This window comes from Anomaloglossus baeobatrachus, chromosome 7, assembly GCF_048569485.1.
Source record: "Anomaloglossus baeobatrachus isolate aAnoBae1 chromosome 7, aAnoBae1.hap1, whole genome shotgun sequence".
Lineage (NCBI taxonomy): Eukaryota > Metazoa > Chordata > Amphibia > Anura > Aromobatidae > Anomaloglossus > Anomaloglossus baeobatrachus.
In genome coordinates, this window is record NC_134359.1 from 57555370 (window position 1) to 57581771 (window position 26402).

Sequence of the window (26402 nt, forward strand, 5' to 3'; positions counted from 1 at the left end):
GGTCGGCCAACCGTGGGCACTACCAGACCGACCAGACTTGTTATCTCAAGGGCCGTTTTTTCCATCTCAATTCTGTGGCCCTCAACCTGACTGTGTGGCCATTGAGTCCTGGATCCTAGCGTCTTCAGGATTATCTCAAGACGTCATTGCCACTATGAGACAGGCTAGGAAACCAACGTCCGCCAAGATCTACCACAGGACGTGGAAAATTTTCCTGTCGTGGTGCTCTGCTCAGGGTTCTTCTCCCTGGCACTTTGCCTTGCCCATTTTTTCTGTCCTTCCCTCAATCTGGACTGGAAAAGGGTTTGTCGCTCAACTCCCTTAAGGGACAAGTCTCAGCGCTCTCTGTGTTTTTTCCAGAAGCGCCTAGCCAGACTTCCACAGGTACGCACGTTCCTGCAGGGGGTTTGTCACATCGTTCCTTCTTACAAGCTGACGTTAGAACCCTGGATTCTGAACAGGGTGCTGCTGGTTCTTTAGAAATCACCATTCGAGACAATGAGAGATATTTCTCTCTCTCACGCCTTTCGCAGAAAGGGTTTTTTCTAGTAGCAGTCACTTCACTTCGGAGAGTGTCCGAGCTAGCAGCGCTGTCATGCAGAGCCCCTTTCCTGGTTGTTCACCAGGACAAGGTGGTTCTGCGTCCGGTTCCGGACTTTCTCTCTAAGGTGGTATCCCCCTTTCATCTCAATCAGGATATCTCCTTACCTTCTTTTTGTCCTCATCCAGTTCACCAATGTGAAAAGGATTTGCACTTGTTAGATCTGGTGAGAGCACTCAGACTCTACATTTCTCGTACGGCGCCCCTGCGCCGCTCGGATGCACTTTTTGTCCTTGTCGCTGGCCAGCGTAAAGGGTCACAGGCTTCCAAATCAACCTTGGCTCGGTGGATCAAGGAGCCAATTCTCGAAGTCCACCGTTCGGCTGGGCTTCCGGTTCCCTCAGGGCTGAAGGCCCATTCTACCAGAGCCGTGGGTGCGTCCTGGGCTTTGAGATCCCAGGATACGGCTCAGCAGGTGTGTCAGGCGGCTACCTGGTCGAGCCTGCACACTTTCACGAAACACTATCAGTTGCATACCTATGCTTCGGCGGATGCCAGTCTAGGTAGACGAGTCCTTCAGGCGGCGATTGCGCACCTGTAGGAAAAGGCCGTTTTACGGCTCTCTTACGAGGTATTATTTTCCCACCCAGGGATTGCTTTTGGACATCCCAATTGTCTGGGTCTCCCAATAGAGCGACAAAGAAGAAGGGAATTTTGTTTACTTACCGTAAATTCCTTTTCTTCTAGCTCTAATTGGGAGACCCAGCACCCGCCCCTGTTTTTTTGTGTACACATGTAGTTCATGTTGAATGGTTTCAGTTCTCCGATATTCCTTCGGATCGATGTTACTTTAAACCAGTTTATAATTCTTTTTCCTCCTTCTTGCTTTTGCACCAAAACTGAGGAGCCCGTGGGAGCACGGGGGGTGTATAGGCAGAAGGGGAGGGGCTTAACACTTTTGAGTGTAATACTTTGTGCTGCCTCCGGAGGCATAGCCTATACACCCAATTGTCTGGGTCTCCCAATTAGAGCTAGAAGAAAAGGAATTTACGGTAAGTAAACAAAATTCCCTTCTTTTTGTGATTCACTCTGCAGGGAGAGCCTCTTGCTCAAGCATCAGATTATACCCCCTCTATCCTCGCTGTAACTGGCCATGACTGGTTGCTCCGAATTTCAGCTGATACCGGGAAAATTCTGCAGAAGGTCTTCCTAGGAGCATCCAGAAGATTTAAGTGAGTGAAATTGTGTGGCTTCAGTGGTATTTGTGTGTGTGTGTGTGTGTGTGTGTGTGTGTGTGTGTATATATATATTATATATTATATCTATCTCACACAGTACATACAGACCAAACGTTTGTACATACCTTCTCATCTCTAGAACAATTGTTATGAGGAGACTTTGTGCAGCAGGCCTTTATGATAAAATATCTGCTAGGAAACCACTGCTAAGGACAGGCAACAAGCAGAAGAGACTTGTTTGGGCTAAAGAACACAAGGAATGGACATTAGACCAGTGGAAATCTGTGCTTTGGTCTGATGAGTCCAAATTTGAGATCTTTGGATTCAACCACCGTGTCTTTGTAGAAAAGGTGAACGGATGGACTCTACATGGATGGTTCCCACCTTGAAGCATGGAGGAGGGGGTGTGATGGTGTGGGGGTACTTTGCTGGTGACACTGTTGGGGATTTATTCAAAATTGAAGGCATACAGAACCAGCATGGCTACCACAGTATCTTGCAGCGGCGTGCTTTTCCATCTGGTTTGCGTTTAGTTGGACCATCAATTATTTTTCAACAGGACAATGACCCCAAACACACCTCCAGGCTGTGTAAGGGCTATTTGACTAAGAAGGAGAGTGATGGGGTGCAACGCCAGATGACCTGGTCTCCACAGTCACCAGACCTGAACCCAATCGAGATGGTTTGGGGTGAGCTGGACCGCAGAGTAAAGTCAAAAGGGCCAACAAGTGCTAAGCATCTCTGGGAACTCCTTCATGACTGTTGGAAAACCATTTCCGGTGACTACATCTTGAAGCTCATCAAGAGAATGCCAAGAGTGTGCAAACCAGTAATCAAAGCAAAAGGTGGCTACTTTGAAGAACCTAAAATATAAGACATATTTTCAGTTGTTTCACACTTTAAATATTTAATTCCACATGTGTTAATTCATAGTTTTGATGCCATCAATGTGAATCTACAATTTTCAGAGTCTTGAAAATAAAGAAAACTCTTTGAATGAGGTGTGTCCAAACTTTTGGTCTGTACTGTGTGTGTGTGTGTGTGTGTGTTTATTTACACAACATTCCAGTTATTTTTCTGTCCAGTCTCTAACGTCATGTCCACCCTCTATTTTAAACTTAATTGATCACAAACTGAACTCCTTGTGATTCCTCCCTCTAATAACCTACGATAATTCTCAAACAGCAGGCCCACTGTCTTGGGGTCATATTTGACATAAAACTTTTATTTCTCTATATCCAGTCATTCACTTGCTTCACATGTCACCTGCATCTTAAAAACATCTCCAGAATCCGACCTTTTCTCACCTTTTTGAAATGGCAAAAACTCTTACTGTTGCTCTGATTAATTCTTGAGTAGACTACAACTCTCTTATGATGGGTTGCCTTGTAACTAAACTTTCTGTTTTCCACTTTGTCCTGAATGCTGCAGACAAGGTCATATTTCTGTCCAGCCGCTACACCGATTCCTCCACCTTGTGCAAGTCATTGCACTGGTTACTTATCCTTTATAGCAGTGCACCCCAACTTCACTGAGGAGCCACCAGCAGAGCATGTGTTCAGGGTTTCCTTAGTATTGCACAGGTGATAATTAGTGATGGACGAACCCCCCCGATGTTCGTGTTTGGGAGACTCACCCGAACATTTTGTAAAGTTCGGGTTCTGAGAACACGAACTTGCGTCCGAACACGGAACGTGGACTTTACAGTTATGGGATGGGGCGGGGTGCTGTAAAATAAAGAATATAGTTAATAAACATTTGTCATTATACTTACAGGTCCTGCGACGCTCCCTGCAGACTCTGTCTCCCGTCCGCTTCTGCTTTCGGGTCCGATCATTGCTATGTCCCCCCGGAAACCACCACTGACTAAAGGACCTTCCGTGACATCATAGCCATGTGACCAGTCAGGTGTGAATGTTGTATTACCTTGTTGGTTAGAGACTGGTCACATGGCTATGACGTCATGAAAGGTCCTCTTGTGTCAGTGGGCGTTACACGGGGATACAGCTGACCGGCATCAGCAATTTACTCGGGTGAAGTCTCTGACTGCTCTCAGCTGAGTCTGTGTGAACAGACATGTGTTTGTCTCCTCCATAGATGTAGCAGAGCTGAAGATGCTTGCCCACCTTTGGTCTACGTCGGAGGGGTTTATTTTGGGTAATAAAGATGGAGACCTAAATGTCTTCTGTTTTATTTCTAATAATTTTTTTTTTCTGTGTTGTTGTTTTATTTTACTGTTATAATAACAGGCGATCACAGACGCTGTTTGAGTGAGCGTCTGTAATTGGATGCTGGCGTAACCTGCAACCTGGCCATATATTCTAGCATCTATACACATATAGTAGTGTAAAAATAAATAAATAGTTAAAAAAAAAAATGAAGTAGCACTCCGGTATTTTTAATTCTTAGCGCAGATAAAGCGGACAGCTATGGATTGCCACCCCCATCTGCTTGGCTGTACCTTAGCTGGCAATCAAAAAAAAAATTAATAAAATAATTAAAAAAAAAAAAAAATGCGTTGGCTCACGGTGTATTTTGATCGCCAGTCAGGTAAAACCAGGCAACTGGTGGTTGGGATTCTCAGCGTGGTAAGGCCCAAGCGTTCTGGGCTTCCCACGCTAAAAACCGCAGCCCACAGCCATACCTGAAAATGGCGCATTGTTTCTTAGTGCCATTTCCAGGCGCTTTACCCGGCTCGTCCAGTGGCCCTGATGGCAGTGGCACACTGGGTAATAAAGGGGTTAATACCTGCTTTGTATTCTCAGCTGGTACTAAGCCCGAAATTCATGGTGTCATGACCACCATGAATTTCTAGTAAGCAGTAAAAAAAAACCCACAACACAGAGAAGATTATTTTTTTTTTATTAGAAATAAAACAAAAAAACACATTTAGAGACTCAATATTTATCATAAAAAATTCCTTAGTCCGCAGGTAGAGCATTGTCAGCTCTGCTTCAACACTCTGTACAGACAAGCATCTATACAGAGTGAGAAGCAGGCTGACTCTGAGGCCAGACTTCAACTTGCGTATGATTCGTGCAGTCTCGCATCGGCATCACCCAGCATGGACTGACACTCTCCGGAAACGAGCGTCTGTCAGGAAAGTGTGCGGCTGTACCAGGTGATGCGAGATGCGCACAGTGATAGGCAAAGTTCAATCGAGTCCATGAGTCATGAACTCAAGTGAACCCTGAGGCCACCGCGGACACGGCCAGTGACGAGCAGTGCAGTGAATACCCCTGGAAGTTAACAGGACCTTCCATGATGTCGTAGCCATGTGACCACTCTAACCCAATGTCTGTATGACAGTCACACCAGACTGGTCACATGGCTATGACATCATCAAAGGTCCTTTAAGTCAGTGGTGGTTACATGGCGGCACAGCCATGATCGGACGCAGAAGCCGCCGGGATGACAGTCTGCAGGACTCGACGCGAGACTTGTAAGTATGATCATATTGTGTTTTTTGTTTTTTTTTTTTTATTTATTTTTATTTTTTTTTTAACAGCCCCTGGACCCAAATTGTAACACAAATTTCCCAGAAAGCTTGTGTTCTGGATCATATGTACGAACACTGTGTTCGGTACGAACCCCGAACATTTCCAGTTCAAGTTCGCCCATCACTAGTAATAATGTAATCACCTGCACAGGTGATGGTTTCAACGTGTGTAATGCTAAGGAAATCTTGCACTGTTAGTGGCTCCTGAGGACTGGAGTTGGTGAATACTGCTCTACAGAGTACTATATAAACTTTTCGTTCTTGCCCACAAAGCTCTCCACAGTTCTGCACCACTGTATATCTCCTACCTTCATTCTATCACTCTATCCGTGTCTTCTTTTCTGCTACTGATCTTAGACTAGCATCCTCCATAATCCAAACCTCACACCTCCGTCTCTTGTGCTGCACCAGTTTTCTGGAATGCACTACCCTGGACGATTCGACTAAAACCTAGCCCCCACATTTGTAAGAATGCTATAAAAACATCTTTTTAGACAAGTCTAAGCTTGCCCTGTTCCCTCCTTCTAAATTTTCCTCAGAATCTGCTCCCTCCTATTCATCTGTGTCCACATCTTCCATGCACCTGGTAACTGCCCTTCTATAGATACTGTCTGATGACCGGATGTAGCTCATTTGAATGTCCTATTTATTATAATGATGGCCAGATCATACATGACGAGCACTTCTTACCCGTTTTGTCTCCTTATTTTCTTACACATTGTAGCTTGGGTGCAGGGCCATCAATCCTCCTGTAATTGTTGAATTATGTGTTACTTTGTATAGTCTGCACATGTCCCTGCATAATTTGAAAAGTTTTGCAGAATTTTTTGGCACTATATAAACGCAGTTTTCCTACAGCAAGTGCCATGCTTGTTTGCCAGCACCATGTGCACAAATCCCAAGGCTAAAATCACACTTGCAGTTTTTCTGGCCGGGCTCGATGCAGGTTTTTGAACCAAAGTCAAGAGTATGAAAGCCCAAAATAAATATATATTTTCCCTCCCTTTAGGATTTGTTTACACTGTATCATTTATTTTTCTCAATGTGTTTGGAGTGTTAGGCTATGTGTCCACGGTAGAATGTACCTGCGGATTTTTCTGCCTGAAAATCCGCGACTTTCGCGGCAAATCCGCACCCGCGGATTTACCGCGGATTTTGATGCGGATTTTTTTTTTTCCCCATTCAAAACCAAAAATCCGCACCAAATCTGCACCAAACAATTGACATGCTGCAGATTTTTCCGGATCAAAATCCGCGGCAAATCCGCAGCGGAAAAATCCGCAGCATGGACACAGCATTTCCAAAATGCCATTGAAATGGCTTGGAAGTGCCGCTGCTGCAGATTTTCGGGAAATCCGCGGCAAAATCCGCGGTAAATCCGCAGCGTGGGCACATAGCCTTAGGGTGAACTTTTACAAAGGTTCACGTGTTGCCTACTGCCTGACCTAATTATTGAGGATCAAGTGCATGCTTGAAAAATGACATCAGACACCCACAGTCAGATGTTCATCTTTCCTCGATCAAGGTTTGCCCAAAACAGAGAGAGCTTTATTAGTGACTGGCTCTTATACAGTGTGTTCACCCATATCCTGTCCACCGCCATTAACTTGAGAACGGCGGCAGCTATAGGCATAGAAGTGGGGTCTAGGTATAGTAAAGTGGCCATGCGCTACGCAATGAAACCACCTATAGCGCCACCTGGTGGAAAACAACGGCGTTAGCATTTTTATCTTAAAAACGGAACGAGAGAGAAAAAAAAAGTGAATTACAAAGTTGTAGGGCATCATCAATTCAATATGAATCGACACCTTGCATACAGAAATGCTATGATTAGAACGTGTAAAACTCACAAGGCTGCGGACGTGAAGCGATACCTCATGGAGACCTTTTTACAAGTCATTGGGTATGGTGGCTGTGTGGAGTGGCCTCCACGCTCACCTGACCTGGCCCCATTGGACTTCTTTCTGTGAAGTCACATCAAACAGCAGGTGTATGCGACCCCTCCACCAACATTGCAGGACCTACGACGACATATCACAGATGCTTGTGCAAACGTGTCACCTACCATATTGCACAACGTGCAGCAAGATACAGTATGCTGTGCAGAGTCCAGATGTGCATTGCAGCTGACGGTGGCCACTTTGAGCATCAAAGTTAAATGAGCGCCATATGTGAGACCAGCATTCAATGTTTTGGGGGGGTCATGGCTTTCATATCATAGCATTCCTGTATGCAAGGTGTCAATTCATATTGAATTCATGATGCCCTACAACTTTGTAATTCACTTTTTTTTTTCTCTCGTTCCATTTTTGAGATAAATATGCTAACTCCGTTGTTTTCCACCAGGCGGCGCTATAGGTGGTTTCATTGCGTAGTGAATGGCTACTTTACTATACCTGGACACCACTTCTATGCCTATAGCTGCCGCTGTTCTCAAGTTAATGGCGGTGGATAGGATATCAGGAAAAGGGGTATGGTCAGCCCTACAGTGGGTATGCCCCGGTGTGTTCATTGGTCAGTGGGTTGAACAATGTTTTAGTCCATAGGCTGATTGGTGGGCGTCATCGGTGGCGGGTCTGACGTCATCGTGGCGGGTCTTCGGTGATGCAGATGGGTGCGTCTGTGACATCATCGGGGCGGATCTGCGGTGATGCTGATGGGTGGGTCTATGAGATTATCGGGGACCATCTTGGATATCTCTGAAGACTGGCTTATGTATAGAGATCGATTTCATTGAACACACTTCCCACAATCCCCTATGTCCAGAGGTTAATTAAGTATTTGATCCAATGGTTCTCCTCAACAGGAGCTGATGCGGTTTTAAAACTGCCAGAATATGTACTCACAAAAACGATCAAAAGAGTCTTTTTAATATTAGTATTTCTATAGAGAGAAGAAAAAAAAAAGTTGCTCTCATACGGTTCAGCGTTGTGACCTAAACATTCTTCTAATTTACAATGGAAGTCAATGATAACGCTAAAAAACCCAACAAACCTGGAAGATGTCCGGCCTCTCTTCAGCCCCCTCCTGACATATGATGTATAATTACATGTCGGGTCCCTTAATTAGATGCGGACTCGCAAGCTCAGCCCATATCTTTATCGTAATTATTCAGCCATCATCTGCCCACGTCTGTTAATGTTAAATTCTGTTGTCTATCTCTGACCGTGGCATATAATGTGCGCCAACAGGGTGGTGCCTCATTTCACACGCCCGTGACGTGATCGTGGGGCACTGATGAGTTGTCGTGATGGTTCTCCTGTGAAAGCCAGCATTTAGCTGCTGTTCATACAGAGATTGCTTTGTTGCTATACCTAGCAGTGCATCAGCACTCCTGTGTATTGTACAAACGATCAGATGAGGGCAGCTTCAAGTCCCCTAAGGCAACTAACAAATACAGCAGAAAGTGTAGAGAAAAAGTTTTTAAAATATATGTAAAAAAAAAAAAAATTCAAATCTCCTCCCTTTCTTTATCGTTCCTTTGGGAGACCCAGACCATGGTTGTTTTAGTTTCTGCCTCCGGAGGACACACAAAGTACTACACTTAAAAGTGTAGCTCCTCCCTCTGAGCTTATACACCCCCTGGTAGCCAGTCCTAGCCAGTTTATTGCTTTGTGTCAGGAGGCATACATCCACACATGCATTCTCATCAGATTTGTTTGACTTTTGGAAAGAGTTTGAAGAAAAGCGGGTCCATGTCTGGACTCCCGGCATGTCCCTTCTCACCCCACTGTGTCGGCGGTGTTGTTAAGGTTGATTTACAAGGCTGCAGCCTTACATGCCGCGCTCCTTCACCATCCCTTCTGGGCTCTGGCTTGAAGTGGGAGCCAGCACGGTCTCCATGCCTGGCAGGAGTCCGGTCTCCATCCACAGCCCCTTGAGGATTCTGTTGGACCGGAGCACTCATCCCCAGGGACATGGCCCTGCGTCTCAGCAGCTAAGTACCTGAGACGTTTATGTTGGGGGTCCCGGTTCTTTATTGTAAGGGGAGAGTATGCTGTATGTGATTGTTTTTGCCTGAGAACCGCGCCGATGGTGCCTGCTTGTCGGCCTCGCCGCTTAAATTTAGGCCCCGGCTTCGCCGGAGGCCTAGTTTCATTTTCCTACCCTCACATGTCACTCATGCAGAGGGACAGGTTCGGCTCCTCCCGGCGGCCGTTCTACACAGGGGAGGGACACTCCCCACTGCTGGGGCGTCCCTCCTTCCCTGCAGGTCTCTATAGCCCTCCAGTTCCCGCTCTTTTATAGGAACGCCCCTAGTCCCGCCCCCTCTCTTCGCTCCGGGGGCCATTTCTCAGGCAGAGTTCACTCTGCTCTGGGACATCCTGCATTCTGCATCTCTGCTGAGGTGCTGCGCACTGGGGGACCGGGCTTCGGGATCTGGAGGGCACGCAACACCGCGCTCAGCGGTCTGGCAAGCCACAGCCGGTCTCCGGTTGTGGACCTCTGTATATTCTCCCTGGGGTTCATTCTCTGCAAAGCCCCCACTCCAGCAGCATGTCTCACACAAGGAGCAAGGCTCCTAAGCTTTATGCTGCATGCACTGCATGTAAACTCCTGCTGCCTGAGCCGAGCATTTATCCACACTGTGATGGTTGCTCTAACTTGGCGGTGCCACAGCCTGGAGTCTCACCCCCAGTGGTCTCTCAGGCTGCTGCTGCACCTGTGACTGAACCCCCGGCCTTGGTAGAGTCCTTTTCTAGGTCCATATCCCAGTCATTTGCTGAGTCCATGGGACTTTTGTCCAGGACTTTGATGAATATGCATCAGCCTCCCTCACAGGGTGCCTCTAATACTCTTGACAGAGGGCTCCTATCCTCTGACCTCCGTCCATCGGAGCTCACGGAGGATTCATCATCTGATCCCAGACCCCGTCCTTCTAAGAGAAGGCGCAGGGTTTCCTCCCCCTCCCCATCCCACGGCTCTGTCTCAAGAGCTGACTCTCAAGATGAGGAGGATGCCCTCACTGGGGGCTCGGAGGCTATGTATCCCATCGATTTTCTCTGAGGGTGACTCAGATCTTAGTGATTTGATTGCTTCTATTAATTCTGTGCCGGATCTCAATCCGCCAGTGTCAGAGGAGCAACTCTCTTTGGCAGAAAAACATCAGTTTACCTCGCCTAAGAGAGTGAAGAGTGTGTTCTTTAACCACTCCAGTTTTCAGACCGCTGTGACCAAACCCAGGGCCTGCCCTGACAAACGCTTTCCAAAGCGTGGTTCTGATGACCGGTTTCCATTTCTACCTGAGGTGGTCAAGGAGTGGTCTCACTCCCCAAAGGTAGACCCTCCGGTGTCTAGGCTATCAGCCCGGACCGTTGTGTCGGTGGCTGACGGCACCTCTCTTAAGGATTCCACTGACCGTCAGATTGACCTTCTGGCCAAATCTGTGTATGAAGCTGCGGGGGCCGCGTTTTCCCCGACTTTTGCAGCAGTGTGGGCTCTCAAAGCCATCTCTGCTTCTCTAGAGGAGATGCATTCCCTCACCAAGGAATCTATGCCTGAGATGGTTACCTTAACTGCTCAGGCTTCAGCTTTTTCATCCTATGCCATGTCTGCCATGCTAGAGGCTGCTCACCGCACTGCGGTGGCTTCAGCTAATTCTCTTGTTATCCGCAGGATTTTGTGGCTTCGAGAGTGGAAGGCAGATGCTTCTTCCAAGAAGTTTCTTGCTGGGCTCCCTTTTGCTGGTTCACGGCTGTTTGGTGAACAGCTGGAGGAAATAATTAAAGAAGCTACTGGCGGGAAGAGTACTTCCATGCCACAAACCAAGACTAGGAAACCCGCCCAGGGTAGGAATCAATCGAGGTTTCGTTCCTCCAACTGGTCATCCTCTAAGCCTTCCGCCTCGTCCGCTAACTCAGCCTAGGATCAGAAATCCAACTGGCGCCCAAAAGCGCGTCCGCAGAAGACCGCAGGAGGTTCTGCCACTAAGGCAGCTTCCTCATGACTCTCGACCCGCTCCAGCCACGTCCTTAGTCGGTGGCAGGCTCTCCCACTTTGGCGACGCTTGGTTAAAGCAAGTCTCCGATCAGTGGGTGAGAGACATCATATCTCACGGCTACAGGATAGAATTCTCTTCCAGCCCTCCAAACAGATTTTTTCTCTCAACTCCCCCCTGCTCCAAGGCCGCCGCCTTCTCACAGGCCGTGGCGTCCTTGCAGGCAAACGGAGTGATTGTCCCAGTTCCCGCTCAGGAAAGGTTCATAGGTTTTTACTCAAATCTCTTCCTAGTTCCAAAAAAGGACGGTACCTTCCGGCCCATCCTGGATCTCAAGCTTCTCAACAAGCATGTCCGGGTGCGGCATTTTCGCATGGAGTCTCTGCGATCAGTCATTGCCTCTATGACCCAAGGGGAGTTCCTGGCGTCCATCGACATCAGAGATGCCTATCTACATGTGCCAATCGCAGTGTCACATCAGCGTTGGTTACGTTTTGCGATAGGAGAGGATCATTTCCAATTCGTGGCTCTCCCCTTCGGGTTAGCCACGGCCCCTCGGGTATTCACCAAGGTCATGGCGGCAGTGATTGCGGTCCTGCACCTCCAGGGGTTAGCAGAGCTTCCTTATCTGGACGACCTTCTGGTCAAGGGTACATCCAGCGCAGACTGTCAGCAGAGTGTTTCGCTCACTCTCGCCACCCTAGCCCAATTCGGGTGGATTGTCAATCTTCCCAAATCCACTCTGACTCCGACCCAGAGTCTCACGTACCTAGGGATGCAGTTCGAGACTTTGCCGGCACTTGTGAAGTTGCCCTTAGACAAACAGCTGTCACTCCGGTTGGCGGTGCGCTCTCTCCTGAGGCCCTGCCGTTATACCCTCAGGCGTCTGATGCAGGTGCTGGGTCAAATGGTGGCCTCCATGGAGGCGGTTCCCTTTGCCCAGTTCCATCTGCGTCCTCTGCAGCTGGACATTCTCTGCTGTTGAGACAAGCGGCCTTCCTCCTTACAGAGATTAGTGGCTCTGTCGCCACGGACCAGGAGCTCTCTTCAGTGGTGGCTTCGACCCCTCTCCCTGTCCCAAGGGCGCTCCTTCCTGACTCCGTCCTGCGTGATTCTCACCACGGATGCCAGCCTATCCGGCTGGGGAGCGGTACATCTCCACCACAGAGCACAGGGCACTTGGACTCTGTCCGAGTCAGCCCTTTCAATCAATGTGCTGGAAACCAGAGCTGTGCTTCTAGCTCTCCTAGCCTTTCACCACCTGTTGGCGGGCAGGCACATTCGAGTCCAGTCAGACAACGCGACAGCGGTTGCCTACATCAATCACCAAGGCGGGACACGCAGCCGCCTGGCAATGTTGGAGGTCCAACGCATTCTTCAATGGGCGGAGGACTCCAAGTCCACCATATCCGCAGTCCACATCCCTGGCGTAGAAAACTGGCAGGCAGATTATCTCAGCCGTCAATCTGTGGACTGTGGCGAGTGGTCCCTGCACCCGGCAGTGTTTCGGTCAATCTGCCGCAAGTGGGGCACTCCGGACGTGGACCTAATGGCATCCCGTCACAACAACAAGGTTCCGGTTTACATGGCTCGCTCCCACGATCCTCAGGCCTTCGCCGCGGACGCTCTGGTTCAAGACTGGTCCCAGTTTCGTCTGTCCTACGTGTTTCCCCCTCTAGCTCTCTTGCCCAGAGTCCTGCGCAAGATCAGAATGGAGGGCCGTCGAGTCATCCTCATTGCACCGGACTGGCCCAGGCGAGCTTGGTATCCGGACCGGCTCCAACTGTCCGTGGAGATGCCGTGGCATCTTCCGGACCGTCCAGACCTGTTCTCGCAAGGTCCGTTTTTCCGCCCGAATTCTGCGGCACTCAAATTGACGGCGTGGCTCTTGAGTCCTGGATTTTGACGACTTCTGGTATTCCTCCTGAAGTCATCTCCACTATGACTCGGGCCCGTAAGTCTTCCTCCGTCAAGATCTATCACAGGACTTGGAAAATTTTCCTGTCCTGGTGTCGCTCTTCCGGCCATTCTCCTTGGCCATTCTCGTTGCCGACCCTTCTGTCTTTTTTACAGTCCGGTCTGCAGCTAGGACTGTCCCTCAACTCTCTCAAGGGACAAGTCTCAGCTCTATCAGTGCTGTTCCAGCGGCGTCTCGCCCGGCTGGCTCAGGTCCGCACCTTCATGCAAGGTGCGTCTCACATCATTCCGCCTTATCGGCGGCCCTTGGATCCCTGGGACCTTAACTTGGTCCTCACGGTATTGCAGAAACCCCCTTTCGAGCCCCTTAGGGAGGTTTCTTTGTATCGTCTGTCTCAAAAGGTGGCCTTTCTAGTTGCCATAACTTCTCTCAGGAGAGTCTCTGATTTGGCTGCGCTCTCCTCGGAGTCACCTTTTTTGGTTTTTCACCAAGACAAGGTAGTTCTCCGTCCGACCCCGGACTTTCTTCCTAAGGTGGTCTCTCCCTTCCACCTTAACCAGGATATTTCCTTGCCTTCCTTCTGTCCGGCCCCTGTTCATCGCTTTGAGAAAGCGTTGCTACTCTAGATCTGGTGCGTGCTCTCCGGATTTATGTGTCTCGCACCGCTGCGCTTAGGCGTTGCACCTCTCTTTTTGTGCTAACCACAGGTCGGCGCAAGGGTCTCTCTGCTTCTAAGCCGACCTTGGCCCGTTGGATTAGATCGACCATTTCGGACGCCTACCAGAGTACTCAGGTGCCTCCCCCGCCGGGGATCAAAGCACACTCGACCAGAGCTGTCGGTGCCTCTTGGGCTTTTAGGCACCAGGCTACGGCTCAACAAGTCTGTCAGGCTGCCACTTGGACTAGCCTGCATACCTTTTCGAAGCACTACCAAGTGCATGCTCATGCTTCGGCAGATGCGAGCTTGGGCAGACGCATCCTTCAGGCGGCTGTCGCCCACTTGTGAAGTTAGGCTCCGCCTACTTCTCAGTTTTTCTGTTTATTCTCACCCATGGACTGCTTTGGAACGTCCCATGGTCTGGGTCTCCCAAAGGAACGATAAAGAAAAAGAGAATTTTGTTACTTACCGTAAATTTTTTCTTATAGTTCCGTATTGGGAGACCCAGCACCCTCCCTGTTGCCTGTTGGCAATTTTCTTGTTCCGTGTGTTATCACTGGCTGTTGTCGTGGACAGAGTCTCCGGTTGTTCCGGCTCTTCCTCTGTTCTACTTGTGGGTGGCTATTCTCCTTCAGCTTTTGCACTAAACTGGCTAGGACTGGCTACCAGGGGGTGTATAAGCTCAGAGGGAGGAGCTACACTTTCAAGTGTAGTACTTTGTGTGTCCTCCGGAGGCAGAAGCTAAACACCCATGGTCTGGGTCTCCCAATACGGAACTATAAGAAAAAGAATTTACGGTAAGTAACAAAATTCTCTTTTTTTGCCCTATTAAAAATCACTTAAAAACGTGCAATATTGGTATCTCTGCATTTGGAAAAGTCTGATCTATCGTAATTAATCCAATTGGTAAACAGTGTAACAAGAAGAAAAATCTAATGCCACAATTAATATAATAATAATCTTATTTTCATTGTTATATAGCACTCACATATTCCACAGCGCTTTACATACTTCAGCAAACCCCCTCCCCATTGGAGCTCACAATCTAAATTCCCTATCTGTATGTCTTTGGAGTATGGGAGGAAACCGGAGTAGCCGGAGGAAACCCACGCAAACACGGGGAGAACATACAGACTCCTTGCAGATGGTGTCCTTGGTGGGATTTGAAGCCAGGAACCCAGCGCTGCAAGACTGCAGTGCTAGCCACTGAGCCACCGTACACAGCTAACCACTGAGCCACTGTGCCGCCCATTATGTGCAAATGCCTTAGGAGTCAATCCAAAGTGGTATCTGTAAAAATGTTGGCTCAGGGTACAAAAAAATAAGCTTCATATCCAGAAAATTGGAAACATTTTGTCTCTCATATATACTTGTGACTTGTATATATTCCTAATGGTTCTATAGCCTCAGCCCCCTGATGAAGCCAGTCATGGCGAAACATGTCGGGGAGGCTATTAGCTGTTAGGTAGTTTTTAACAGGCAGTGTAGGTTGTAGCCAGCCATATTACGTTAGGAATTATCCAGAGTAGGGGCGGCACGGTGGCTCAGTGGTTAGCACTGCAGTCTTGCAGCGCTGGGGTCCTGGGTTCAAATCCCACCAAGGACACCATCTGCAAGGAGTTTGTATGTTCTCCCCGTGTTTGCGTGGGTTTCCTCCGGGGTCTCCGGTTTCCTCCCACACTCCAAAGACATACAGATAGGGACTTCAGATTGTGAGCCCCAATGGGGACAGTGTTGCGTATGTATGTAAAGCGCTGCGGAATATGTTAGCGCTATATAAAAATAAAGATTTGGGGGTTTTTTTGTTGTTTTTTTTTAATGTCGGTCCGCGGCCGCACTCATCTAATATGGAATTGGCCTCCCACCTGCCAATTTGAATCCTTGTCCAATTATATAATTTAATAAAGTTTATTTGATTAGGCCTTTAGTTAGGGTACCTCTTGTTGCCCCTCGGGCAAATAGTGTTTGTATAATTACCCCCACGCTGACCGGGTGTGAAAATCAGAGGTTAGTGTTTGTGTTGTATATACTCCTAATGCGCACACACAAAAAGTTACCTGAACCCACAGATACGCTTGAAACAGTTTCTTCATTGTGATTGGTCTAGTAAAACTTTTTTATTTACGTTGCATAATTTTATATTATGAATTTGTTTATATACAGGTATATTTCCTGGGATGAAACCCAAGCGACTGTAGTAGTAACGACTATTAAGAAGACTTGTGTTTATCACAATCAGCAGGTATGAGCAAGATTAGCGACAAAATTTGGGGAATTCAGTATTTTATTGTGTTTTTAAATCCGGGCAAAGTGTCACTATATCTAATTTAGGCATCATCCTTCTCAATCTTCTCTCCTGTTTGTTTTAGGACACCACTATGGGTTATGTTGGTTATGAACAACCCATCAGAGAGCAAATAAGAACTGTTAAAGGGAATCTGTCAGCAGGTTTTTGCTATGTACTGTAATCTGACAGCCGCATGATGTCGGCACAGACACCCAGATTCCTGTGATATAGCACTTGCTGGTCTCCATGCTCTCATTTTGATGCAGTTTTCTCTGCTGCAGATCTAGCAGAGCTCTGAATGCTAAGTTGTGTATAACTCCATACACACCACTGATTGGCAGCTTTCTGTGTATACAATACATTGACTGAAAGCTGGGGGCCAGGTTGGACCAGGAGGTACTAGACACATAGTCCTGTAGTAATGATCCCCTACTGATAAAACTCTGATTTTATTGAAACGGCAACACACTGCCTAGTAAGTGACACATCACAGGAATCTGTGTCTCAGCCCCTAAACCTGCTGTTTGCAAACTACCGTACATTGCAAGAGACCTGCTAACTGATTCCCTTTAAGGCACCACTTTTTTTTTCTTTTGTTTTGATTTTAGCGCTAGAGTGGCAATTTGTAATTTCATGTCTCTGACCATAGTCCCCTACTCACCCTCTGGCTTCTTCACCTGTTGTTGTGTTTTTGTTTTGTTTTTTTTGTTTTGCATCACACCGGTCCCACAGCGCCATCTTTTGCCTGTGATGTTTGACTGGCCACAAGCTCCCTATACTAGTCTATGAAAGCCAGGATGAGGTTCTTATAGACTTATTTTGATTTTTGACCTCTGGCGCTCCATGAAACACTGCAGATCACTGACCGGACCAGCGGTGATAGAAGGTGAAGATGCCAGAGGGCCATTCAAAAGGCATAATTCTACTTTTTAAAGACTAAGCAGGGGTGGGAAAATTGGAAGACAATAGATTTCCTATATTTTTACTGTACAAAAAGGCATAGTTTACACTGACACCAGCGTATAACTTGGACAAGTGATATCTGATGTTTTGTCGGATAGCACTCAACCCAATGGGGCCGTGTCGGCCAGTTGTTTTTTTGTTTTTTTGTTTGTGTTTTGTTTGTTTTCCTCAAGCCAATTGGGGATAAGTAAAAAAAAACCAAACCAAAACACAGCATGCTATGATTTGGCAGTGTAAACCGAATGGCGCGCACCCATTTAAGTCTATGGGTGCATGTGAAGCGTCGGACTGCATTCAGATGATATTTCCTCGAACTTGAAGATTGGAGGAGATTGAGCAACTTTGTTCTCCATCTGCTCCTTGTCTGCGCTATAGTTCTCCCATCCGATCTGACACTATGCTGCCACTCTTATCCAAGTGTGTGTAGATAGATAAAACCGGTCCTTTGAGCGCTAATAGATCTATTATCTCAGGTTTTCTTTGTGAATAATTATGCTTTATTTGTGACAATTAGATTAAAACAAATAAAGCTCTCAGAACGCACTTAGCGTGGGATAATCCCAACCCGCTATCTTTATTTTCAGTGACTCTTATCCAAGTGTCATTTACATAATATATCCAATTCTTTCAGAAGAGGGAATATACGCTCCCGTGACCCCGGCCTTAAAGGGATGCTTCATCTACGTAACCTTTTCCTTTTATTGTGTTCAATAGTCTTACGTAAATGTATTTTGTAGTTTTCTACAGACTTAGGGCCGCCTTACACGCTACGACATGGCTAAAGCGATGTCGTTGGGGGTCACAGAATTTGTGACGCACATCCGGCCACGTTAGCGATGTCGTTGCGTGTGACACCTATGAGCGATTTTGAGCCGTCGCAAGAACATTCAAAATTGGTGACATGCCCCCCTCTTCCCAATTATCGTTGCTGTTGCAGGACGCAGGTTGTTCGTCGTTCCTGCAGCAGCACACATTGCTACGTGTGACGCCGCAGGAACGAGGAACCTCACCTTACCTGCGGCCGCCGGCAATGAGGAAGGAAGGAGGTGGGCGGGATGTTACATCCTGCTCATCTCCGCCTCTCCGCTTCTATTGGGCGGCCGCTTAGTGACGTCGCTGTGACGCAGAACGAACCGCTCCCTTAGAAAGGAAGCGGTTTGCCGGTCACAGCGACGCCACAGAACAGGTATGTGCGTATGATTCTGCCGTAGCGATAACGTTCGCTTCGGCAGCGATCACCACATATCGGCCGTACGACGGTGGCGGGTGCTATCACACTCGACATCACCAGCAAATGCTAGCGATGTCGCAACGTGTAAAGCGCCCCTTATGTTGCTGACGGCATAGACCTGTGCAGTCTGATACAGCCATGTTACACGTCATCTGACCCTTACTTTCTTACTAAATTACCAAAAGAGCCAGGAACGACTAAAGGAAATATGACTACAGACTACACCAGGTCTTTACAGTTTCCATGGAGACACATAGATCTGCATAGGGGCTGTAGACACCAAATCATATTGAAATGTGAACATAATGCTTGGTGAAATCCCTTTCTGATATTTTATGTATTTTTTATTTTCAGAGTAATGCGATTTTCCACTTGGCGGTATTTAACGTGTTCCCGCTCTCACTGGTCGGAGTTTTGGAAATTGATAAAGATGTAAGATTGGTTCTACAATACAATATTTTATTACTTTTTCTTCAATAGGTGTTGGCTACAGGATTGTGTGACTGAACCAGTCTGTCCACAGCTGAGCTATATGTGTAGACTCATTCTGTATAGGCCCCTTTCACACACCAGTTTTTTGCTGTCAGTCACAATCCGTCAAATTTTGAAAAAAAAAAAAACTGATCCGTCGACTGATGCTACTGGATCAGTTTTTTTTTCTCATAGACTTCTATTAGCGATGGATTGCGACACATGGCCCACGTTTCATCTGTCATTCAACGGATCCGTAGAAAATTCTTTGTCCGTCGGATGGAAACAACGGACATAGTAACGTTTTTGTGTCTGTTTAAAAAAACTGACAGCGACAGATCCGTCACCATCCGTCGTTTGGTAGAATGGAAGCCTATGGCTACTTTCACACATCAGTTTTTTGGCATCAGGCACAATCCGGCATGTGCCTGATGCAACGGATCCGGCGCAGAATATGCAAAACTGATGCGCCTGATCCTTTTTTTTGACGGTTCCGGTATACCTGATCCGTCAAAAACGGATCCGGCGCATCCGATTTTTGCATCCGTTTCGTCCATTTTTTTGCTGGATCCGTTTTTTTTTCAATACATTGGAGCATGCTCAGTTTACAAAAATGGATTCGGCGGCCGCATCCGTTTTTTGCCAGATCCGGCGTCCATAGGCTTCCATTGTAAATCCGGTGCGATGCGTTTTTTTTTTCAGAGACAAAAAAAGCTACTTTCACACATCAGTTTTTTTCCATCAGGTACAATCCGGAAAAAAACGGGGTAAACGGATCCGGTACCGCATCCGTTTTATCCCCATAGATTTGCATTGTTACCGGATTGTACCTGATGTCTTTGCGTTGCATCCGTTTTTTTCCGGATGCGGCAAAATTAATCAAAGCGGCGGCCGGAGGCAACGTGTCTTTGAACGTTTTTTGTCCGGATCCGGCGCGATACGGCGTGTTTTACAATGAAAGCCTATGGACGCCGGATCCGGCGCAATGCGGTAAAAAATGGATGCGGCTACCGGATCCGTTTTTGTAAACTGCGCATGCACCAAATTAATTAAAAAAGCTGATCCTTCAAAAAAACGGACAAACCGGATGCAAAAACGGATGCAAACCGTATCCACCGGATCCGGTTTTGTACGCATCCGGCATAACGGATCAGGAAAAAAAAGGATTGTGCCTGAATGCAGAAAACTGATGTGTGAAAGTAGCCAAACGTTACAAGAGACGTTCCATCCGGCCGCCGCATTAGCCAATTACGACGGATCCGGCAAAAGCCGGATGCAACGCAAGGCCATCAGGCACAATCCGGCGCTAATACAAATCAATGGGGATAAAACGGATCCGGCGCCGAATCCGTTTTATCCGTTTTTTCCGGATTGTGCCTGATGGAAAAAAAACTGATGTGTGAAAGTAGCCTAAGGGCGCAGGATCCGTCGTCATCCTTTAAATGATGGAATCCAGCGACAGATTCCGTTTTTTGAAACTGAGCATGCTCAGTATCACAACGAATCCATCGAGAAACGGATGAAAAAATCCTGATGTGACTGATCCGTTTTTTTTTCGACGGATCCATTGCATCAGTCACAATCCATTGAAAAAACTGAAGGCAAAAGACTGATGTGTGAAAGGGGCCTAATTGCTGACTCTCATCACTGGCTTCTGTCTACAGCCGCTGCCTGGTACCGCACTACAGACAGGAGCCAGTGATCAGATCCGCCAGTGATACTACCGTCACTCACACATTGCAGTATGACACCGTAGAAAGTTACTAGATGCAACGTTTATGTCGTGTGACACATGTTGCCCCAGCGTTATTTGTGGTGGTCCTGTGTTGAATCTGTAGATGACCACAAGAGGGCGCGTCGTTTATACGTTGTTAGGGGGCGAAGCTTCAGAAGTCTTCATAAAGCAGATTTCTCCATCTGGTAAATCCTGGTCACTTGTCTGTAGTAATCATTGAGTTCAGACTTGAGAGAGATCCGGTGTGCCAGGCCTTCATTAATTTAACTATCTCATTTGATAATGTACGGTATGTCTTTATTTTTTTTTTCCAAACAGGTTTTTGGCTCTAATGTGACAAATGTAATGATCACTAATGGTGTGTTGACGGTAATGCACAGTCCTGGTCTGGTACGTCTCTACAGTTTTGAGAGAATTGTCAAGGAGGTAAGCGAGCCGTAGGTGCCTGCCGCATTCCCGATTCCATAGTAATGTTAGTTGCCGTCAGTGTTTCTCAAATGCATCTAGTGTTGACCGCTTTTATCGGACTGTCATCTAGGAAAGCTAGCTAGGAAAACCGACACTCAGACCTGTTTCACATGACGCTCCCACGGGGCCTGGGGTTTTACTAGTCACCGGGCCAGTGATTGTTTGGGTTGTCACAGCGGCCTGGCCCGGTTCCATGGTCTCGTCGGTGTCAATAAAGATGGGGATGTTGGAAGTAGTTGTCTCTTGACGCCACCTATGCTATATGGCTATGAAGGGAGCCACCGCTGTGGAAAGTCTCTCTCTTCTGGGGCGGATGGTAACGCAGCCCCAGTGTTACAGCTCTCCACAGGTGGAGCTTGGCCCCAGGGAGGATGATGGTGGTGGTAGTAGCCGATGGCGCCGGAGCGCAGGGCGATGGCACCGGCAATGATGGGACGACTTGGGGACTGCGGTCAAAGTTCTTTTACTCACTGCAATGTCGTCACCCTTGGAGTTCCGGTTTCCGCCATGATGGGCCCCAGTCGATCCCTGATAGTTCAGAGGTCACCACCGATGTTCCCACTATGTCTTTGCTGGCAGGGATCCCTCCACTCCAATGTCTGGTTTATGGAACTGGCCGCGGGTGCTCACTGCATGCTCCGCGGACCCTGGAATCCCCCTTCTGCTGTAGAGAGTCTGGGTTGAGCTTCCTGCTCCAAGCCATGGGCCCCGTGATGTTTCCTGAAATGTGATTTTTGCCTGGATCAAGATCCTGACTTGTCTGCTGGGTGCAGGCTTGACTGATTATGTGTGAATGTTGCTCCTACTCCTTCCCCCAGTGGTGCCTGCCCCCCGGGTGGTTGTCCTAGTGACCGGAAAGACCCATGCCTCGTGATGGCCAACCCCGCATCTACCCTAGTCCAGTCCCAGTGGGAAAGCGCCTAAACTGTGTCAGTGAAACTGGCTGACTCACTATCTGGCTGTGTGTGTGTAATGTGATAAACACCAGTGATTAACCTCCTCCTTACCTGGGATGAGTACTGCACCTTAAGTGAGATGCAAAACCCTGTTGCGACTGAAGCCTCAGGGGCGCCACACACACGTCATTGAAAAACAGACTTTTTTCACTGATGTGTTTAAAAACACACATGTCCCTCTGTGTACCGTGATTCACAGCACACGTGGGTTGTCCATGTGTGCAATTCGTGATCCGTTTATTCGTGATAGCACATGGATGTATAGTGACCTGTCCCCGCTTTTGCAGTGCTGAATTCTTCGGCTCTGCTGTGTTTTCGCCCCCGCTGCAGCTACTTCCGGGTCGCAATGTCATGCATAACTGAATATGCATGCCAGTAATCAGCTGGCTCTGAAGCAGCAGCCATCAGAGGCCGGAGACGAGCAGCGTTGGAGAAGGTGAGTATAAAAATCTTTTTATTTTCAATGTCCATGATTTTCTGGTATATGTTTCACAGATCACACCATAGTGAGTGATATCAGAAAATAACGGACATGTCTCCATGTGGACACGCACGTACGCCGCACGGAGACACGGTCAGTGAGAAATCACCGATGTGTGATCAGACCCATTGATTACAATATGTCTGTGTATGTCATTGATTCTGGAACATATAAAAACTAGCACATACGTACCAAAATCACTGACGTCTGAAAGAAGCCTCAGACTGATGAAAATCTGACCCAATATACTGATGGAAAGTGGTGATCTGTTTGTGGGTTTTTTTTGGGGGGGGGGGGTGTTTTTTGTCTTTGTTCCCCACAAGAAAATCACTGCTATCTGTATGAAGATTTATTATCCCATAAAATCTTTTTTGATTTATAAAATGTGGCTTTAGTAATTGTAAACATTGTGGTTTTTAAGGGTTGTTCCATTTATGTTCTAAGAAAAACCCCAAAACATATATTTTTTTTCTTCATGTTCCTTATGGGAGACCCAGACCATGGGTGTATAGCTACTGCCTCCGGAGGACACACAAAGTACTACACTCAGAACGTGTAGCTCCTCCCTCCGGGCTATATACACCCCCTGGATGACAATCTAACCAGTTCAATGCTTTGTGTTTCAGGAGGTCACACACACACTTGCATTCTCTGATTTTTCATTTTTAAGATTTTGATTTTAAAGATATGGAAGAAAAGCGGGTCCAATCTGGACTCCCGGCATGTCCCTTCACACCCCACTGTGTCGGCGGTGCTGTTAAGGTTGACTTTACAAGGCTGGAGCCTTCACATGCCGCGCTCCTTCAACATCCTTTTCAGGCTCTGGTTTGAAGTGGGAGCCGTCTCGGTCCTCTCTGCTTGCAGGAGACCGGTCTCCATCCGCAGCCCTGTCAGGTTCCTGCTGGACGGAGCGTTTAATCTTCCCTCAGGGACATGGCCCTGCGTCTCAAAAGCTAAGTATTGAGACTTTTTCAGGGGTCCCGGGTCCTTTTATTGAGGGGAGAGTATGTTTTGTGTCTTTACTGTAAATTCCGGCCGGTTCTCGGGGTTTTTCCTGAGAACCGCGCCGGGGGTGCCTGCTTGTAGGCCGCATGTTAAAATCTAGGCCCCGGCTTCAGTTTGGGCCTAGTTTCGGTTTCAGCTTCCCTGCATGTCATTCATGCAGAGGCATGGCGTGGCGCCGCCCACCGGCCGGCCAGCAGAGGGGAGGACATTCCTCTCTGAGGAGATGTTCACTTCCCTGTATGTCTCCTTAGCCCTCCGGTTTCCCGCTCTTGGGTTAATCCCCGCCCCCCTCCTCCTTCCAGCGCCATTTTCTCAGCGTTCCCACGCTGATCGGCGCTGGATGCTACAGCTGCTGCTGAAAGGCTGACGCTTCACTAGGGGTCCGAGCTGTGGAATCCGGAGGGCACACAGAGAGCGGTCTGGTAAGCCACAACCTCTGGTTGTGGGCTTTTTATTATACACTCTCAGGGCATTCTACAGGAGTGTATTCTGGCTGCAGAGCCTCCACCTCAGCAGCATGTCTGTCACTAGGAGCAAGTCTGCTAAGCTGTACGCTATATGCACTGCATGTAAGCTCATTCTGCCAGAGCCAAGCACATACCCACATTGTGATGCCTGCTCTAACATGGTGGTCCCTCAGCCTGGAGCCTCCTCAGGGGTTCCTCCGGCCGCTCCAGCCCCGGTGGCTGATCCCCCGGCTTGGGTAGCATCTTTTTCCAGAGCTATTTCCCAGTCTTTTGCCGACTCCATGGGACAGCTGTCCCGGACACTGCTGACCATGCATCAGCCCCCTTCTCAGGGCGCCTCTGTTGCTCCGAGCTCTGCAGAGCTCTCAGAGCATGTTCTAGGACCCCGTCCTCCCAAACGGAGACGCAGGGACCCTTCTCCTTCCTCGTCCCACGGCTCTGATTCACGAGCCGAGGTGCAGGGCGAGGAGGATACTTTTACTGTGGGCTCAGACGCTACCTCTAGGTACCCCATTGCCTTGTCTGAGGATGATGCGGATGTTAGTGATTTGATTGCGTCCATTAACTCCGTTCTGAACCTCAATCCACCAGTGTCAGAGGAACAAGCCTCTCTGGTAGAGATACATCAGTTTGCCTCCCCTAAGAGAGCTAGGAGTACGTTTTTTAACCACTCCAGTTTTCAGGCCACTGTCACCAAACCCAGGGCCTGTCCTGACAAACTCTTTCCAAAGCGTAGTTCTGATGACCGTTTTCCTTTTCCACCAGATGTGGTGAAGGAGTGGGCTCAGTCCCCAAAGGTAGACCCTCCGGTGTCCAGAATCTCAGCCCGCACAGTTGTAGCGGTGGCCGATGGCACCTCTCTTAAGGATCCCACTGACCGCCAGGTTGACCTTCTGGCCAAGTCTGTATATGAGGCGGCAGGAGCCTCCTTCTCCCCGTCTTTTGCGGCAGTGTGGGCTCTTAAGGCAGTCTATGCCTCTCTGGCGGAGATACATTCTCTCACCAGGGACTCTATGCCTGAGATGGAGGCCTTAACTTCTCAAGCTTCGGCTTTTGCTTCCTACGCCATGTCTGCCATTCTGGAGGCGTCTCACCGCACGGCGGTGGCCTCCGCTAACTCTCTCGCGATCCGCAGGATCTTGTGGCTTCGAGAGTGGAAAGCAGACGCTTCTTCTAAGAAGTATCTTGCGGGTCTCCCTTTTGCTGGGTCCCGGCTGTTTGGTGAACAACTGGATGAAATAATTAAGGAAGCTACTGGCGGGAAGAGTACTTCCTTGCCACAAGCTAAAGCCAAGAGACCTGTCCAGGGCAGGAACCAATCGAGGTTTCGTTCCTTTCGTGCCTCTAACTGGTCATCCTCTAAGCCCTCAGCCTCGTCCACTACTACAGCCAAGGATCGTAAGCCCATCTGGCGCGCGAAGCCGCGTCCTCAGAAGTCCGGAGGAGCCGCTGCCACTAAGGCAGGCCCCTCTTGACTATCTGGCTGCGCCAGCAACGTCCTTGGTCGGTGGCAGGCTCTCCCACTTTGGCGACGTGTGGTTTCAACACGTCTCCGATCAGTGGGTGCGGGATATCATCTCCCACGGCTACAGGATAGAATTTTCTTCCAGCCCGCCAAACAGATTTTTTCTGTCCACCCCTCCCTGCTCCAAAGCCGCCGCCTTCTCTCAGGCCGTGGCATCCCTGCAGGCCAACGGTGTTATTGTTCCGGTTCCCGCTCGGGAACGGTTCAGAGGTTTCTACTCAAACCTCTTTCTAGTCCCCAAGAAGGACGGTTCCTTCCGGCCCATCCTGGATCTCAAGCTTCTCAACAAGCATGTTCAGGTGCGGCTTTTTCGCATGGAATCTCTGAGATCGGTCATTACATCAATGACCCAAGGAGATTTTCTAGCATCCATCGACATCAGAGATGCCTATCTGCACGTGCCTATCGCGGTTTCACACCAGCGTTGGCTCCGCTTTGCAATCGGAGAGGAACATTTCCAATTCGTGGCTCTCCCCTTCGGGTTAGCCACGGCCCCTCGTGTTTTCACCAAGGTTATGGCAGCAGTGGTTGCGGTCCTGCATCTTCAGGGGTTGGCAGTAATCCCCTACCTGGACGACCTTCTAGTCAAGGCCTCATCCAGGACAGACTGCCAGCGGAGTGTCTCGCTCACTCTCGCCACGCTTGTTCAGTTCGGGTGGCTTGTCAACCTGCCCAAGTCCACTCTGACCCCGACCCAGGGACTTCTGTACCTAGGGATGCAATTCGAGACTCTGCCGGCACTTGTGAAGTTGCCCTTAGTCAAACAGCAGTCCCTTCAGCTAGCGGTGCGCTCTCTGCTGAGGCACTGCCGTCATTCCATCAGGCACCTCATGCAGGTGCTGGGTCAGATGGTGGCGTCAATGGAAGCGGTTCCCTTTGCACAGTTCCATCTGCGTCCCCTGCAGCTGGACATTCTCCGCTGTTGGGACAAGCGGACCTCTTCCTTGCACAAGCTAGTGGCTCTGTCGCCACAGACCAGGAGCTCTCTTCAGTGGTGGCTTCGGCCCCTCTCTCTGTCTCA

The 26402-nt window shown here is 48.5% G+C and overlaps 1 protein-coding gene across 4 annotated transcripts in view; it reads left to right on the forward strand.

Moving 5' to 3' along the window:
* The window catches only part of DCAF17 (DDB1 and CUL4 associated factor 17), a 114464-nt gene that overhangs the window by 23535 nt on the left and 64527 nt on the right, over nt 1–26402 (forward strand). For all 4 annotated transcript variants that reach the window (XM_075317323.1, XM_075317325.1, XM_075317326.1 and 1 more), the window contains exons 5-8: nt 1637–1773; nt 15956–16034; nt 18628–18705; nt 20798–20905. In XM_075317323.1, coding sequence (XP_075173438.1) covers nt 1637–1773; nt 15956–16034; nt 18628–18705; nt 20798–20905 — 402 coding nt within the window. The remainder of the gene's footprint in view (nt 1–1636; nt 1774–15955; nt 16035–18627; nt 18706–20797; nt 20906–26402) is intronic.